Source organism: Gobius niger, assembly GCF_951799975.1.
Source record: "Gobius niger genome assembly, chromosome: 6".
Classification (NCBI taxonomy): Eukaryota; Metazoa; Chordata; class Actinopteri; order Gobiiformes; family Gobiidae; genus Gobius; species Gobius niger.
This window is the reverse complement of record NC_136857.1, coordinates 17,463,189-17,481,821: the sequence shown is the minus strand read 5'-3', so window position 1 is coordinate 17,481,821 and position 18,633 is coordinate 17,463,189. Positions and strand designations below refer to the sequence as shown.

The 18,633-nt window shown below is 41.2% G+C and overlaps 1 protein-coding gene across 1 annotated transcript; it reads right to left on the bottom strand.

Moving 5' to 3' along the window:
- Positions 1 to 85: 85 nt before the first annotated feature.
- Positions 86 to 17,935, bottom strand: LOC306965023 (uncharacterized protein). The gene is made up of 4 exons (XM_079559231.1): positions 17,506 to 17,935; positions 7,536 to 8,358; positions 6,306 to 6,617; positions 86 to 3,764 (listed from the first exon to the last, which is right to left on the bottom strand). The coding sequence occupies exons 2-4, from the start codon at positions 8,299 to 8,301 to the stop codon at positions 1,798 to 1,800; spliced, it is 3,045 nt and encodes a 1,014-aa protein (XP_079415357.1). The 5' UTR covers positions 8,302 to 8,358; positions 17,506 to 17,935; the 3' UTR covers positions 86 to 1,797.
- Between the last annotated feature and the right edge of the window lie 698 nt (positions 17,936 to 18,633).

Here is an 18,633-nt window from a genome sequence, read left to right as displayed (position 1 = left end):
CTACTGTATCATTGTGCCCTTGGACTAAACCTGTACAATGTGTTTGTGCATACATGAATGTACCACAAATGAAACAACACCATGTTCTTTAAGTTTATTGAAACATAAATGCAGCAACATTAAACAGACGTTTAATGATCAACTGAACGGAGCTAATACTGCACGTCTGCACTGACCACACTGACAGCGTCTCTATGGCACATCCAGGTGTTTGGGTGACATCATCTCTGCTCCTCACACTAAAGAGCAAACAGCAGGTACAAGCAGGAAAGGCTCACTGGAATGTAAACAACACAAGGCCATTACTGCAAAAAATTTCAAGCATCGTACTCGGACAAACTGTGACCACACCGGGAGATGGCTCACATGGGAAAAGTCTTATTCCAAAATAAGGTTCATCTAGTTTGTTTGCTAGTAGTCAAAATACTGTACAACATTTGTAGTTTCCAAACAAAGATCCAAGGCAACAACTAACATTCACACAGTAAAAGCAAGCATCGGTAAAGTCAGGAGTAATAGAAACAATAAGACATAAGATACGCTAAAAGGTTCTACTAGAAAGACATTAGGGATAATAAAGCTGGCCAATAGGAGACATGTCATGCACGTGATGACACCACTGACGAAGACGGAAGTTTGCCACTCTGTCGAAACAAGTAAGGTGATAAATTAACAGCTTTGTTACACCCAACGTCTTTCTCGAATAACTTTTTAAGCATATTTACAACATGAAGACATAATGAATGTGATAAAAGTAAGTAGACAAAAGAGATCAAAGGAGACAAAAATACACATCAATCCTTTCAATCGGGTTCGGATTTTAACCTTTGTTCACCATGACCCGGAAACTCTGACATGACGCAAGCATTTACTCCAGATTGTCTTTCACACTTAGGACTACTCCCGCACATCTTCATTACACATTTCATTATGTACAAAAATAACAATATTTACACTGTTGCGAGTGTTTTATGTTCTAAAACATTTCTGTGTAGTGCTCAGGCTTACAGTAAGTGCTTTGTTTATTATAGGACTATTGCATGCTATTGTATTGTGCAGCATTTCCAATTTGTGCAGTGAGTACATTGCTATATAACATGTTGCCAAAATGCAGTCATTGGCCTAAACATTAGGTAGTTGTTGCAAATACTGAATAAACTAAGAGTAAATGGCTTTTTTATTTCCAATAATTAAAACATGAACCCAAAATTATTTTGTGCTCTGACTGGGTAATAAAGAATAATTTACGTTGCAACATTATATGATTTTTTTTCTTGTACAGCAATAAAGTAATTTTGTGAAATGCCCTGTGTCTAGGTAACCCCCCTCACAAAGACAGACAGCTGCTTCATGTAAGAAGAAAACTAATAATCTGATCAAATAATGAGTAAATATCTATGAAGCACAGAACCAACATATGGCACATTGTTAAGAAGCAAAACTGAAAACATGAATCTTATGGGTTTACACTTTGTACAATGTAGAGTGATGCCTCAGTCTCGGATCTTAAGAGAGAGTCATTTTTTCGTCTATAATCCACATATCACTATTATTTAAACATGGTCCCAGTGTTTTGTGTTGCCAGTGTGTGTGCAGCATGACAGTGGGTCCTTATTTCATGTTTACTCCCAGAGTAAGTACCGTGTTCAATTACAGCTGTTTTCAAAAAGTTAAAAGGCAGCTTGGTGATACTTGTTGAAGTATCCCACGATTGCTTTTGGATAATTTACCATCTAAAATGACGCTCAAAAGAAAACTACTAATAGCATTGTTAAATGTGTGGTCCCACGGTTTGGTTCATAGGTCAATGATCTCACTGCTCACACTGGCAGAGTCGTCATGGCGGGACACTTCGAGGTAACTCCGGGACCCGGCTGGCCTTGTGGCTCTGCGGCGCCCCCTGTCTGAGTCTGGAGTAATGAATGGTCTTGTGTCATCCACTCCGTCCTCCTCCAGGCGTCCTGAGGATGTTCTGGAGGGGCGGAGGGAAACAGGGCAGGACACTGATGACGGAACACTTCCCACCGCTCCAGCCCATTTGTTCCCCTGGTGCGAAGGTGTAGGGGGCGCTGTCACCTGCCTGCTGGGAACACTGCTTAGAATACTTCCCCCGAGAGGCATGGATGACTCTGTGGCCTCACTGCTCTCGGAGAGCTGAGGATCACTGTTCCTGCGCATCCACGGGCCCTGGCTGAGCCCAGAGCCCGGGGAGGGCGACTGAGAGAGAGAAGGATGGAACAAGCTTCCCCCGGTCACGAGGTGTTCCCTGTGCAGTGCCTCATCAATGCTGCGGGTCAGGTCAATAGGTGATGGGGGCCTAAGATCAAACTCATACAGTGAGACTGAAGTATCTCTGTCTATGTCCTGGCTCCCACTGACAGAGCGGTGAGGGGGGCGCCCGAAAGGCTGCAGCCGGAGCACAGATCCTGAGGAGTCGTCAGAAACGCCGCGCTCTGCAGAGTGGGCCCTGCGGTTGTTGTCTTTGACGGGTCCTGGAGCAGCAGTGGGCTGGTTCTGGTTCCTGATGAGGCTCTTACTGATGTCTGCAGCAGAGCGGTCCTGTCCTGCCCAGTTATTCGGCACTTCACCCTGTGCAGAACTTACCCCGTTACTCTCAGACTTTCTGCAGGGCTTTCCCGTCAGGCTCTGGACAATTTTAGACCAGCAGGTGTGTCTCTGTGCTGAGCCAGTGGACTGTCCCGCAGAGGACATGTCTCCTGCTGGCCGTCCATCTGCCCCGGCCTCATCTCTCCCCCGACAGCTCTGTGGTCTCCAAAAGAGCCAGGACGCCAGCAGCAGAAGAGAGAAGCCCCAGGCCAGCTCCAGGAGACGAGCCCAGAAGTGCACCAACCACCAGCCCCAGTTAAAGCGATTCCAATCCCCCAACAGCCCATAGAGCCACAGCGTTGCATGGAAGTGCAGACAGCAGCACAGAGCCCCCAGAACTGCACATACTGCCAACACTCTGCCGAGCACAACCACCAGCCTCCTGCTCCCAGTCCAAGCTTTCCGCCGGGACTCTTCGGGTAGTGCGGCATGAGGGAGACGGGGGCAGCGGATCTGGGGGAAAATGTAGCACAAAAACACCAGGCAGACAACCAGTCCCCAGCACAGAGATAGGAACTGCAGAGTCACAGGCACCACAGGGGACAGAGCTGGTGAGAGCAGGTCAGCCGCGAGGAGGAGAGTACACTGTAACACTGCCAGCACAGCAACCAGCGGGGGGCGCTCAAGAGTCGAGGGGAAAAAGCACACTCCTGCCGCCCTCATAGCCAGTATAGCCATGGTCACCTGTGTCCACACCAGTAAGTGTAGAGGGAGGTTGTAAAGGGCCTTGACTGCGGGATGCGGGAACAATTTACGAGTGCCATATGGGTCAGTTAGGAAGAAAGTAGCTCTGACGCCCCCAGCCACAAACAGGAAAATATTAGCCAAAGCCAGAGCGCCCCGATGAGGGCAGTTCGCCCCAGGAGAGAGGGTGAGACCGAGAGCTGCACCAGCAAACAGGAGCAGGAAGAGGCTGGCTGTCCCGTAGACGTGAAGCTCCCAGACAAAGGCCAGAGTCCGACTTAGATCACCCCAGTACAGGAGGGTCCCGTTGGTTGGGGGAACACTGGGAGAGGGACTTGGGTTTACGGTTGGAGGGTGGTGAGGGCGGCCAAGAGGGAGGGACCGGTTTCGGAGGCTTACTGCGGTCTGGTATGTGGGGCTTATCCGTGGTCTCGTCCCAGGTGCAAACCCGGTAGTATGAAATGAAGATGTCCCTGAAAAAGAGAGACATAACACAGATTTTGTATATATATATAAATATATATATATAAATATACTGTACAGCAATGAACATACATACAAGAGGCCACTAGAGGGAGGTAGTGTGTAACACTTCAGTTACTCATTATTCACACTTGTGCTTATTAAGTTGGTGTTACATTATTTAAGACATTCCTTTTCATCAGTAATTACATTTGACCAAATGCATTGACGAAACACTGACTCCTAAGATGCTAAACAAGTCGAGTACTCAAATAGCTTTTTCTCTCTAGCCCATTGTCATTAAAATATAGTCAACAAAGATGCCTGTTTTTAAAATTGCATAGCTTTCTCTCATAAAATTTAGATCAGACTTAACAAATGACACAATGTATTATGCTGTGCGACTTAATTGGATTACCTTATATAATTAATGAGCGCATCTTCGTTACATAGCAACATAACCATAAATTGTGCTGCTTGAAATGGCTGAGAGAGCAGAGAGAGAGCATACAACTATCCTGATCTAGCTTGTTGACTGTATGTTTCCCACACTTAACATATAATGCTTGACATATCTGGCCGTAAAACCGGTTCCCTTAGGATGACAAAGACATGTTAATGTACTGAAGGGACGGTGCCTTTTCTTGTGCACAAAGAGAGTGCTATCATAACTCCATTCATAAAAGTACCGCAGGCTGTAAAGATAACACACTTTAATAATCAAACATGATATCCTGCATAACCGAGCCTTCAGCAGCAAGATAAACATGATGTCATTTGGTCACCATGTTTGGTGGTTGATAAAGTGCGATGAGCTAAGATGCTTTGATGATAAGATATGATTTGAAGAGAAGTGTATTGTCATAGGAGGTCATTATAGCACAGCAGTGGTTGAAAGTGAAACAATGTCACAACTTGAGCAAAATTAGTAGCACTATGTTCTTTGTTTTATCTGATTATGGATGAGGAAAAGTACTCTCAGCAGTGAGCTCAGAGGGGACCGTTTTCCGAATACATAAGTGTCAACACAGCGCACACAGCTACACACTAGTAAACTCTGGGAGAATGATGGACGTTGGAAGAACTCCATCAGTGGCAAAAGTAGCCTTTGGAAGCCCTCCTCTGTCCTAAACACCATAAAACCTGACATACCGACTACTAATGAGTCACTCACATGTGTTTCACTTCCTGTCTCTCTCCTTCACTTTCCCCATCCCGCCCCTGACTCGGACACCCTGCATGCAGATCACAGCCACTTTTCTTTATTTGTACAGAGGTATGTCTGACTTCCTTCCCAGATCTTTTCTCTTTTTACAGAAGTGAACGCCAGACTTATTCCAGATGTGGTGATCAAATTTCACAGCTGGATGCATTTAAACTTTCCCCTATCCTTGAGCTCTTTCTTCAAATACACATACACACACTCGCTAGGGTCGCGCCATGCCCACAAAAGGCAATGGACTTAATGTAAATATCCTGTTTCACCTCTGAGGGCAAAGAATCACATAACGCACATACTAGACGATGTCTAAATACTGTGAATATTATGACTCAAATGAGCCTATGAATATAATTATTAAATAAGTGTAGTAGCCTAAATAAAAACAAATACACTCTTTGATAATACATCTCATACACTAGGTTTAAATACAAGGTTTTGAAAGTAAGCTAATCTTCATGTATATCGCAAATAAACAAGAGTATAAACCAGAATGAGGAAAAAAGGACTAAACTGTCACAGCACAAAAACTACATGAACAGGACTTATTCTTCACAGACACACAACTTGTATCAGAAAATTGCAGTGCGCTACTTCAAATCAATCTGGTGGAGTATCATCAGTCCAGCCACAGCACCATGATTTGAGTGCCAGTATGATTTACCATATCTACAAAAACTGACATATAAAATTAATCATAAAAAATTAAAAAAATATTTAAAAAATTAAAAAGTGAAGCGGTCCGGTTTAAACGTGCAATGTTTACTCACATGCTATTGTATAAACTTTCCAGACTTCATTATGGTTTGTACAAACTGGAACAACTGTGCGACTGGAGGAGACTCTTGGTCATCATTATTTATGAAGCTGTCGTCATGGCACTCCGCTACTTGTCATGAATTTAATTTTCCGGGTACTCATTGAATTCCCATTTCAGTGCACATGTTTTTTATTACCACACCCCCCTCTCTTCCTGCATTGCTGAGCCTTCACCTTCCCCTTATTGGAAATTCACCCTGAACGTCCACTCCCTCATGTGCAGTCACCACGGCATGTTTTGCCCTGTTTTGCTCAAATGCTGCTCGTTCGTCTGTTTCTAGGCCCACCTGAAATTTAATGCTCCCCCTTCAGTTCGCTTGGTCTACCCACATAATTCCACACAGCATCCACGCCACTTTCCATGCATCATTTCTTCTCTTTCCCTCTCATGTCTTTGAAGTCATCTCCAGGTTCTTCCAGTAAAGAAGTTGCAGCTGCTAAAATGATAAATATCTAAACTCATGAAAAGAAAGTCAAATCCAAAACAGAAAAGCACAAATCTGTCTTCTCTTACCTGTGCTGGTTAACTGAGGACTCACTGGGTCTGTAGATGGTCTTGCTGGGGCGGCAGCATTGTTTGATAGATTAACTGTCTTTGGCAATACTGTTACTGCCTCCTTTGTCGTAGTTGTAGTAATTGTAGGAGAAGTAGTGATAGAGGAGCTTGGTGTGATCACTCGTATTGTTGTGGTGTTTGATGCAGAGATGATGCTGTTTCTTTCAGTGGTCTCTTGTAGTTTGGTGGTGGTGGTGGTGGTTGTTGTCGGAAGAATCTCTAACATCGTTGTGCTTCTGTCATTTGAGGGAGCGTTGGCCGTTAATTCGCCTGCAATGATAAGATACGTACATTCATGGTTCAAACGGCCATTTATCACAGAAACTGAAGCAACTACAACGGCTTCATCAAACCCTAAACACTAAAATTGGAGTAACTTTGGAAAATACTATGTGAAAAAGCTCAAATAAATAGGACTGATCAACCATTGAGCAAATTAACCTCCCGCCTTAACCGAGTGCATTTTCTCATCTTTACCAAAATCTAAAAGTTTACAGTCTATGTTTTTTATATTACTTCTTTGTTGTGTTTATGTCACATTTTTGTCACTTTTTGTTGTTTTTTTGTCGCTCTTTTGTTGCATTTGCATCCTTGTTTTCGTCAATTTTTTGTTGCTATTTAGATGCTTTTTTCAAGAAGCTTTAGATTTGGGTCAAGCCAAACTGGAGGAATGTGTTTGGTTCAGGTGGGGATTAAGAGGTTAAAAATATTCATTTAAATTTGGGTAAGTAGTAAGTATGGTAAGTAAGACATATGTGACATAAAAAGGTCTATTTACACTATATATATGAAAGATTACACATTTACTATACGGAGTTTAAAAATGTTAAAATTATGTATTTTCCTCCCCCCACATGTTCAAGCAATGTCCTAAGGTGTAGAATGGGCCCAGACCTATTCACCACAACTGCCCCTAAAATCCTGCACTGTCACTCAAAAAGTTGTTATTGTCATCCACGAGCTTAATATAGAAGGTGTAGTTACACATATGACCTGAGGTGGCAGTAGTGAGTATAAAATGGCCAACTTGCACCTAGCCCCTTTAAGTGATTGTTGATTTACCCAATATGATGTTGCTATAATGATACCTTTGAAATGTATTGTGCAACCGGTGTACAGCTTCATGAACTGTATTAAAACTACTACAGTAAATAACTTTACTGTAAATTTGATCTGAACATATCTCACCTGTTAACACTGCCGGCTGAGGTGTTCCTTGCGTGACCACAGGCAAGTCTGTTATCGTCTCCCCTTTCTTTGTTGTTGTTAGGCCCATAACGTCAGGTTTCTCTGTCAGATGTCCCAGTGTAGACAAATCCACAACTGTTGGGGGCATCCCTTCAGATGTTACTGTCTGTGCTGGTGGTCGATACTGGGCCAGCCCATTCCCATATGTTGCTTGAGGAGGTAAAGATTGCTCATTTAATGTTGGGACAATCCCTGACCCAAAACCTTGCAAATCAGCATTAAGTCCTTTATCTGTTGTTACGCCTATTGATTCACCTAAATCCAAAGTAGGTTGAGCTATGGTTGTTGCCTTTGTAGTAGAATCTAACTTAGCTTTAGCCCTGATGATAGCTAGACTCGCTGTATCTGTCCTTGCTCTTGCAATGCTTGTCTGGTTTACAATAGGACCACTGCTTAGGCTTGATGTTGATAAGGTTGCTTTTACTGAAGGCCTTGAAGGAACAGTGGGATGTGCTGATACCGATCCAGGGTCCACTGAGTTTGACAGCTCATTTTGCAGTGTCACTTTAATAGGGACATCACTGCGCCCTCTAGTGGCAAAGGACGGCCAAAGTCGCACTGCTTCTTTGGTAGGATTTGGAGCGGAAGCCCTTGGTAGGTCGAGTGACGAGGCAAAAGAGGAGGAGGTGCCGATTACAGTCTGTGCATCTGAAGAGGTGAAGGAGGTGAGGTAGAGTCCCACGACGAGCAGAGCTGTGGATGCCATGGTCCGGGTCTAAGGTTTGTCTTCCTGGATCCGATCGGTCAAGTCATTCTTTCACACCTGTGCAAAAAGATGACAAAGAAATAGCAAGTGATTCTAGAGGGCATTTCGTTTGCTTGTCAAGATGCTAAAATTCTTATTATCTGTAGGAAGTTAGAATAGGCATTTATAAAGACTTTACAGAGAATTCACTCAATAGGCCATAAAATCAGGAGGTCTGAGATTGAACCCGTGCTTGCAGACAGGAGACTTGATCAGTCTAGGAAAATAGGACAGGTGTTGGTATTGGGTAGTTTCAGGGTCAAGCCAATAAAACTTTCACAGGGTTCTTGCAGCATGACACCAGGAGTAGGCAGGGTGTGGTGAGGTGTATGGTTACATGGCACATGCCTGGCCACATAGCAAGACACAAAACTAGGAGCTCATGGTGTAAACAAGTTCACATGTTGACCTATTGGGACATATTGCCAAGAGAAATACATCGTTGATGGAGTGCTATTAAAATGATCCAGAAACTTTATCATACAGAATATAAATTCTTTTGCTTTGTTTTCATATGTTAATTGATCAAAAGAGACACACAAATAATCCACAGGAATAATATAGAACATAATTATTGATTATTTTACAGTATACAAGATTATTACTTCCAAATCAAACATCCATAACCATTGTTTATAGCCCACTAGATATGGATTTGCTTAATATGATCTATAGGTTTGTAATTATATGCATTTTAGTTCTACAAGTATAAGTGTGTACTATGTAGCCGTAATAATGGCTTTATATGACAATTACAGTACCGTTAGAGCTCCCTGCTCTGTAATACTAATATTGCTGAAGCAATTTACACAAAAAGGACAATTACACAATGGCACGAGTCACTGAAGGACCCAGCTGCCTGTAGCATCCCATGGACTTTAACACACACAGCTCATATCAACATCCACACCCCCCGTTAGGATTTCAGACAGCACTTATGTAAAGCTCTGCCTCCTCCTGTGAGTCAGAGAGTGAGACTGCCCCAGGGAACAGCAGCACAATCGCACTGAAACCTCACCGAAACACAGGGAAGCACTGGAAATAGAAATCTGTGCCTTTGGGGAAATGTAGTCATTTTGAGAGGTGGAGAGGAACTGGATACCTTTACTCAAGTATTACCCAATTTATTGCTACAATTGTTCTTTATATTACATTTTTTTAAGCACTAAAACTCTAATTCATCCTACAGTGATTTGCTTTATATTCAGCATAGTATTCACACTTTATTGATTTGGGATTTTTCCAGGATGATACTTGTATAATGTCTAAATTAATAAAATTATACTCTAAGCGCTTTACATCAAGGAACCATTTCACACTCTCATTCATACACCAATCTACACAGACACAGGAGGCAATGTGGGTGAAGTGTCTTGCCAAAGGACACAACAGTAGCCTGCACATATGGGAGTTGGGGTTTGAACTACAAACCTCTAAGTATAGGACGACCCGCTCTATCATCTGAGCTACTGTTGCTTAACACTGTCGTATAAAGTACAAATCAGTTTAAAGTAGAACTAAGTAACTCTTCCAGAGGGACGATGAAAAGAGATAAGATAAACAAGTTACTTAGTTCTTCTTTAAGTATTAAAATTAACTTTGCGTCCTCAAAAACACTCAAACGGAGGCTGAATTCACTATGGCAACACAACAGGGACAAACCTTCTTTGTTGTGAGTTAACTATGAATTAACAGCGCCACCTTCTGACCATAGAGTGTGTGATATTAGGCTTTTGAAACAAACAAACACATGGGCAAATTTGCTTTTTAAATGTCAAATGTAGTGGAGTAAAAGTAAGTTTTCAGCAAAACACTACCCCAGTAAAGTCCAGATCCTCAAAAACTCGACAGAACTGCTACCACTGGAGGGAACAAAAGCTTGACTCAAGTAGTCGGACAAGCAATCAATAAAAAACTCAAAGTGAAAGTGGTAACTGGCACAGTCAGTAAAGCAAGCTCAAATGTTCCAGGCTGTCTTTTTGTTTTCAAGAGAAGGACCCCGATGCCAAGTTCAGTTACTGTAATGCGGCTTGTTCTGGCAGGAAGGGCATCTCATATAAAAATCTACCAGACATGGAATGAAAAAGGGAGAATCAAACCGAAATGCAATTTGTTGTGCAAATTTTATGCAATAATGTGAATGTATGTGAGTAATAGCAATCCACCCCTGCACATTTCTGCCAGGACCTGCTTTAGTCTAGCCTCTGTTGGCCAATTCCTCTGAATATTAGTCTGTGTTTTTTCCCCCTCTATCATTTCCTGTTTCCTATTAAACTTGAGGTACTTCAAGTAACATTGTAGAAAGAGGCAGGAGTGGAGATAAGGAGAAGGGAGCTGGGTGTAAGCATGCACAGATAAGCAAGAGGAATATTGTGAATTTAACTAGAGCATAGAATGATAAACAAAGAATTGTAGCTGAACACAAGAGTTTTCAGTAGAATTTCAGAAGAACATGGCAAGTTTAGAAAGGACAGAGAAGATTCTGGTTCTGGTCACATAAATTGTTACTTGAAAATAAAAAGGCAAGCCAAGAAAGCCTGTCTTCCTCATGTTGATGCTGAAGCGCGCAGTCAGGTGTGCAGTGTCTGGCAGCTGACGATAAACAGCAGCTCTATTGAGTAATGTCTCTGAGTAAACATAACCACATAACCAAATCTTTATCCAAAGTAATCCAACGGCTTTACGTGCTCCGGTGCATAGGGAAGAAAGAGACTTGCATTTGGCCAAACAAGACACTTAGTGCAAAGGGGAAAACATATTGCTGCATAGGGGCAACATGACCTAGCATTAAGCAAATATATGAGAACTAAAAAATATGAAATAATAAACTGTCGAGTGCACTGTTGTGTTTATCACACAAATCAAAAGTCAATTAATTGGTAGTAGTTATAGTAGTTCTGATAGTAGTAAGACAAAACGTGAAAAAACAAGTGTAGTTGTTGTAAAACTTGTACAATTATAGCTATATTTGACTACATGGAAAGCAACTACTTCATATTAATAATGTTGATATTGAACTTCAAATTCTTTCAAAGTCAGGACAAATGGCAAGGCCCTAAGTGGAGCACAAGCGTTCAAGATTATTTAGCTTGAAACCTTTTTCCATCCAGCTACATATCATTGACATGACAATAATTTTATACTGGGTCAATATTGAGGAACATGCGGAGTTTGAGTCGTCCATGAGCTAATATGGTCATGTCTCGTCTCTGTGGGTCCCAATAGATCAGTGTGAAGAAAAGACAGTGTATGCTGGTTCCCATAAATGGCTGTACTTCACTGGTTTATAGGATCTGGTATTGAGTTTCCACTAAAGTTAACATAAACAGGGCAAATGGACTTAAAACGTACTTCTTGTGAGGAATTCAACCTGTCTTAACAAGGGAGTTCAGAGTTTTTCGACAGAACTAATGGAAGTCCACAGTAACTTTTTTATAAGTGCCCTCCAATATGTGCACCCCAGTAAGTATGAAAACACAATAATAAAAATAAAATAATAAAATAAATGTTTGGATATGTGATCATATTTACAAAAATGTTCCGCAAATAGTAAGCAGAAGACACGCTTGCAAAAAAATAAGATATTCTTTTAAAAATGGTAATTTATCTGTGTGTCACTATTATTACCACCGCTGTTTATTTAATGGAGAGTTGTTTGTCCCCCTTCGTGTAGACCTGAGTGGCTGGCTGATGCAGGGAATTGATCATTCATAACTTCTTGTTTCATGAGGTTGTGAACAAATTACACCCAAATACAAACTGAAACATCTCTAGTCTTTTTGTAAATATTAGTGGGAGTTTTGAGAATGAGCTATAGTCGGTGAGATAGAAAATACATTTTTCACAACACCCTTTTCTCTTATTTACCAAAGGAGCCAGTGCTTCACGAGGGCAAGGATTCCCAGATCAAACTGCACAGTACTGCATTTTCTTTTCTACTCAGGTATTTTCAAAATCTCCCAAAACAATGCTTGTTGGGCCTCGAGGTAAAGTGTGGCACCCATAGTTGTAGTCTTGCATGGAGAGTGATACAGTAGTCGAGCAGCTGTAGTAGTTGAATTAGCATTAGAAAGTCACAGCAGTCGTAGCAGCGTTTGAAGCCTTTGGATAACAGATCACTTTAAGTGTTAAAAACAATACTGGTTTCTGTAATAGTAACTGTAATGTTTTTCTTCTATTACCCTCCAGGTTTGAAAGACAAATCTTTCTCTTGCCATATCTCACTTTAGTCTATACAGTAGGGCCGATCCCATTCACTCCCGATGACAGAGATGTGAGATGGGCGCACACTCACACACAAAGTATTTTTATCAGGCTCTTCCCCTAAGGTCAGAGGTCACGTGGCTCTATACTTAATTTTCTGGGTTGAGCATGTTATATAGATGTCGTCACTTTCTCACACACAGTAAATCCTTTATTCAGAGCAGGAAATGCCAAAGCACAATGTCCAGTGGTGCAGCCGCAAGCTTCAGGCACAGGATTAGACTCAACAATATTAAACTCATTTAGGGAGTAGTAGTAGTATTCAGCCACTTAGGCTTTGAGAAAGTCTGCTTGCTATTGAAGTCTGACTTCTTTGTCATGTGGGATTTGTCAGTGCAATGGCCCCATTAAAGTTAAAGCAAAGCAAGACGAAACACAGAAGACTATGGGTGTGTCTGGACTCTGGAGTCAAAGAAAGGAGTGCAATGAAAAAGTAGGCACATTAGAAGTCAATGAAATCATCGTAGAAGTATATTTAGAAGAGTTGGTAGTAGTAGAGAATAATCGAAAGCTACACTAAGCACAAATGAGTTACCTAATGACTTATATTACATCTCTGACATTATTGTAAAACTGTTCATTTGGTCTTTCATAAAATAAACTTCTCAATATAAAAAAAAACCTAAATGAATACTGAATATTATTTTATACTAGAGGCTACTACTACAAAAACTAAACCTGAGCACAGAGAGGATGTACAATAACATTACAGCGAATAACAACTTGCCGAAATAATTTGTGTGTGGAATAAAGCGGCTAATGCAGAGATGTGTCATGGTGCAGCAGTGTTGCAGCTGCCCAGGGCTCTCTCTGAGCAGATGTGTAACTTGTTTGTGTGGAGCGAAGGGGAGACATAGTAAATCAGTATGTACTTCAGTCGGTACAGGACACAGAGGGGCAGAGTATGTGTGTGAATATGTGCGGTTATGCTGGTATGTGGGCGGAGGGGGAGGTCAATGATCTGACCGTTGGAAATTCCACACCTTAGAATAACATATGGATCTTAAAAATTACAGTATGTTCTTGTTGATTTTTAGCATAATATTAAAATATTCAGCGCAAATGTTTCAATCTATGATTAAATTATACTGTGTTTTCACAGTTTCACGGGAAAGCAACTCATTTGATGGTGAATAAGAGTTGTGTAGTTGGAGTTGTGTAGTAGCAGTAGATGGGGTGGTGAATGGAGCTTGGGATTGTGTCGTCAAGCACCATGAAATACTTTGGAAAAATAAATAATGATAAAATAAATGATTGGATATACAAAAATGTATAATACTGGAGTTATCGTTTACATGGAAGCATTTTGGATGCGTTTTCAGCTATGAACAATGTTTTCTAGTTTCCCACAAAATTGCACATTGCTATGGTAACATTTCATTATAACATGATTCAATCCCGAACTCTATAGCTGTAGCAGAAACAGTGCTAAATGACAGCTAATAAAGTAGTTGACTGTTTCAGGAAGGGCAGGAAATCTTTGCCAATTCATTAGAAGCTAAGAGGCATAATAATTATAATGCAATAACACTTGCTTCATTAAAGGGATATTTCAGGATTTTTGACACAGGGCCTCATTTCCTAGTTATCCAGAGCGTTGTTGATTTCTGGAGAGACATATTTTTTAATTCATGCAGTCTTTATATTTGAATAGTTTAGTGGTAGGCTTGTGCTAGGCTAGGGCATGTCTATGGTAACTAGTAGCCTGCATTAAAAACAGTCTGACCCAAGCACAGTGCACCTGAGGCAAATCACACCAGACTACCGATATAAATGTCTGTGTTGACTGAATCATTTTTGAAATATAACCATTTTGCATTTAAAAGAAGTTATATTTGAGTGGCATCTGCTTCCTGGTTGTAAGCTACGCAGCGGCGAAGTGATCTGCGAGGTTACCGTATCTACAGTAGTTTGTTTACCTGCAGCCGGCATTAATACATGTGGAATTCACAAAATGCAGGCTACTAGTTACCATCGACATGCACTAGCCTAGCACTAGCCTAGCACCACTAAACTCTTCAAATATAAGGAATCAACAACACTCTGGATAACAAGGAAATTAGGCCCTATGTCAAAAATCCTGAAATATCCCTTTGGTCACTAATGTTGTAATCATCTTGAGTATTTTGCACACTTATTCTGCCTGTGTTCTTCCATGTATTGTCATAATTCAAGTACAAGTGCCAGATGAGGTCAGCATCTAACCTCGCCACGCTTGAGATTTGTTACGCCAAAGCTGACTGTCTAGGACTTTATGCCGACAAAATCCTGTTAAAGCCACCTTTAAGTTGCCCCTCTGCTGCTCTACGGGGTATTCCACCAAAAACAGCCTCCCACACAGCTCTCAGGTCAGGTCACGCTCTGAGGAAGCGAAGAAGATCCAGAACCAATCGGGGAGACTTTTGATCCTTGGTGGAAAAAAACGGATGTCCAACTTAAAAGTGCTGCAACCAATAACAGTTCTGAGTGACGTTTGGCCCCAGTCCAGACCATAGATCAAAGGCTAAAGGGTCAGGCATCCAGAGTGAAGCTTGTACCTCGACTCCTTTTAAGACAGGAATGCCCCAGTGCACATATGGTAACACTCATGTATGGTGTTTATTGATATGTAATCCTAATTAGCTTTCATCTGGTCACTTCCATAGTGAATCATCTTCCTCTACCCTCTTTGTTATCATCCTTTATATAGTAACCAAACATAGGGCTGTGCAATTAATCGAAATTCGATTACGATTTCGATTATTACACTAAACAATTACAAAATTAGCATAATCGTTTTTGTTTTGTTTTTATTTATTTTTCTTCAATTTTTTTCTGGCAAAGCAGACTTGCATTATTTCATTGCGCTGGGATTATTTTCCCTTCACATTTCGCGTGCCATGGCTTATGCTTTTGCCTGACATAAAAACAAACGGCGCTCTGTGATGATGTCATCAGGCCGCGCAGGTGTGAGGGCTGGCCAGCAGGGGGCAGGTGTGAAACAGAGACCTCTCCTAATAGAGGCATACTTGAAATCCTTTGTACTTTTATCACTGGTCAGAAAACAGAAAATATTCAGCAGGGTTTTTTTTATTAATAAATATATAAAGAAAAAATACTTTTTTAAAGGCAACAAATAATCGTTTTAATAATCGTGATTTCAATTATGACAAAAATAATCGTGATTATTATTTTTTCAATAATCGAGCAGCCCTAACCAAACACCTTTCATAAATTTCTTAGGCCTTACTCTAGGCTTCCTGTCTGGCAGATTAGACCACAGATTTTTTACCACAGCATCGTCTCAATCTCATCTCTCCACAATCTCTCTTTATCTGCTAAACATCTAACCTGAACTGTCCTTGTGATGCAGTTGTTCCTAATCCTATCCATCCTCATCATCAACAAAGCTCAAAGCAAACCTCCATACTGTATATTCACCTCTGTTTCCTGTCTTTCTATCACACTCCACTAAATACACAATGATTAATGACAACTCATGTGGAGCCTTAACAACTGCACTGTTACAGCTTTGGCCACATACTAAACTATGTCGAGCCACAGCAAGACATATCAGGAAAACACATTACAGACATTGCATCTCATAAACTTCAGCTTGTTAACTGCCAAACACTTGACATTGTTACAGCTGTTTTGAATAAACTTTGGCTCTGCAGTGTTGGCTATACATCGAGAATGAGATGCAAGTGGCACAATGTCATAATCATTGAGGGATTAACTAACACTAGAATATGCAAAACTTACCCAAGAGGTTTAATAGGCTATAAATCTGAACATACCGATACAGTGCCGGTCAATCGTTTGGAAAGACTTTCTATGCTTTGGCTTTGCTTTGTTTTCAACACTATTTACATGGTATGATTATCATTGAAGACATTAAATTATGAATGAAAACAAAAAAGGAAATAACTCAAAATATGTTTAATATTTTAAATTCTTCAAAATTGCCACCCTTTATTGACATTTTCTCAGTGAGCTTCATTAGGCAGTCATCTGAAATGGTTTTCAACAGTCCTGAAAGGTCCAAACCATTTCTAGTGACTACATTTTGACACCCATTGAGAAAATGTCAAAACTGTGCAAAGCAGTAATCAAAACAAAAGGCATTTATGCACATTTTTTGGTTTAAAGCACAATTCCACATGTCTTCATTCATACATGAACATCTTCAGTGAGAATCTGCAATGTAAATAGTGTTGAAATAAAAGAAAAAGATTTATTTTTGTTAAACCTGAGTTATTAAGTACAGTGAATATTGCCGGAGTCGACTGATTTTCCAAGGTAATGATTACTTTCTACTATTTTACTAAGTTGTTCTCACCCATACAGGCCACTGGTTTATGGTGTTTGTGACCAACTGTCCCTTGTATTCTTAGTTTGTTTTTCTATGCTGAGAGAGACAGCTGCACATGCTTTGACACCCTACCTGTGAAAATAAATAATGACAATAAATAAATTATAGACAGCTGGAAAGCAGTTGTTTAGACAGTACTGGCACTTCCAGGTGTCTGCAACAAAATAATGACCAAAAGCTCTTATGTAGTTTTAAAGTATCTCCAACCTTGATGTCAAATAAACCGGGGTTTTAATGACTTGGAAGAAAAATAACCCTGATTTAAGTGACCCCAGGCTTCAAAAAGCAACGCAGTTACAAAAAAAAACTGAACTGTGCCAAATAATGTCAACACAAAGCAACTGAGAAGTGCATGCTTTATGATCACCAGTCAGGCTACAGTGTGTCTAGCACAATGCACTATTTGCTAAGGGCAGGATAGTCCACAGTGCTAGTTAAGTGGCGCATAAATTAGCTGCTAACCCGAAAATTAGCCCAATCATTCATGAACCTGCACCAAACGCGCTCAACGCAGGTAAAAATCGCTCCTCGCCCCAAACGTAGCCTACCTGCTTTTCTTTTTGTGTGCCTCTTGTCTTTGATGGCGTCCTCTGCGGCAAGATTCAAAGCTCTGGGGACGTAGTATTCCCGCGGTTAATGGCTCGTTCCGCTGTCAGTTCCTTTGCCGCATAATACAACTATTCGGGGGTTAAAACAATCCGCTGTCTACGCACGGGACAGGTTGCGCTTTGGCTCGCTGTGCCGCTGCCAGCTCTTGTCTCCAGCCACGGGTCGCTGTTAATGTACGCCCCCTTTTGCTGCTCCTCCATCCTTAGCCACGATCACCCCCTCCTTCGTTTTTCCCTTCCACAATCAGCTTTGGCTTTGCCTGACTAGTGCCTACTACCTACCCACTGGCCGAGCATACGTCCGCATGGCACGTCCATAATTACGCAACGACCATGCGCGGTGCGTGTCCCGGCGCGAGCACCTTATCATTGACTAATCTGTAAAGAAATACAGGACAGGTTGTTGTCGGGAACGTGTGACGACACAACGTGCAGCTCCCAAAAGCTCGCATTAAATGGCACAGTGCGTTGATTCTGCCATGGCGGGGTAATAATAACCTTTGCATATGGGAAGCGCCATGTGTAAATAAAGGATAACGAACCGTGAAAAATGAAACCAAAGCTCTCCTCCGTGTTTGTCCTCCAATCGGCGCACACGAGTCACCCTGAACCAACATGATACTGTTCTTCCACTGCATCCTGGCTCTGTGCCTTGTCTTCATCTGCCATCATCATCTCCCTCTCCCATATCTGACTGTCTGTCTCCTACAATCACTGGACTGTAGGCGTGTTTTTACATGTCAAGACCATGTTCTATGAAACTGAAAAGCACAAAAACATTCTGAAACATGATTAAAAAAAAAAAAATACAATCTAGAACTAACAGATTTATCTAAAAATGAATGCAATTGTCAAAACATTCTGCTTTCCTTTATTCCTTCTCTTCTACATTTTGCATTAGATTCCCTGCATTTATGGACCTTTGAGATTGATTGAGATTTTATAGGCCTTTGACATGATTGTTTTCAATATCAAAATTTGCAAATATGTTCATTTTAAGGGTTTTCTGTTAATGATTAAGTGTGGTTTATCTTCCTAATCATGTTTTCTTGGCTCACGTTTATCAGT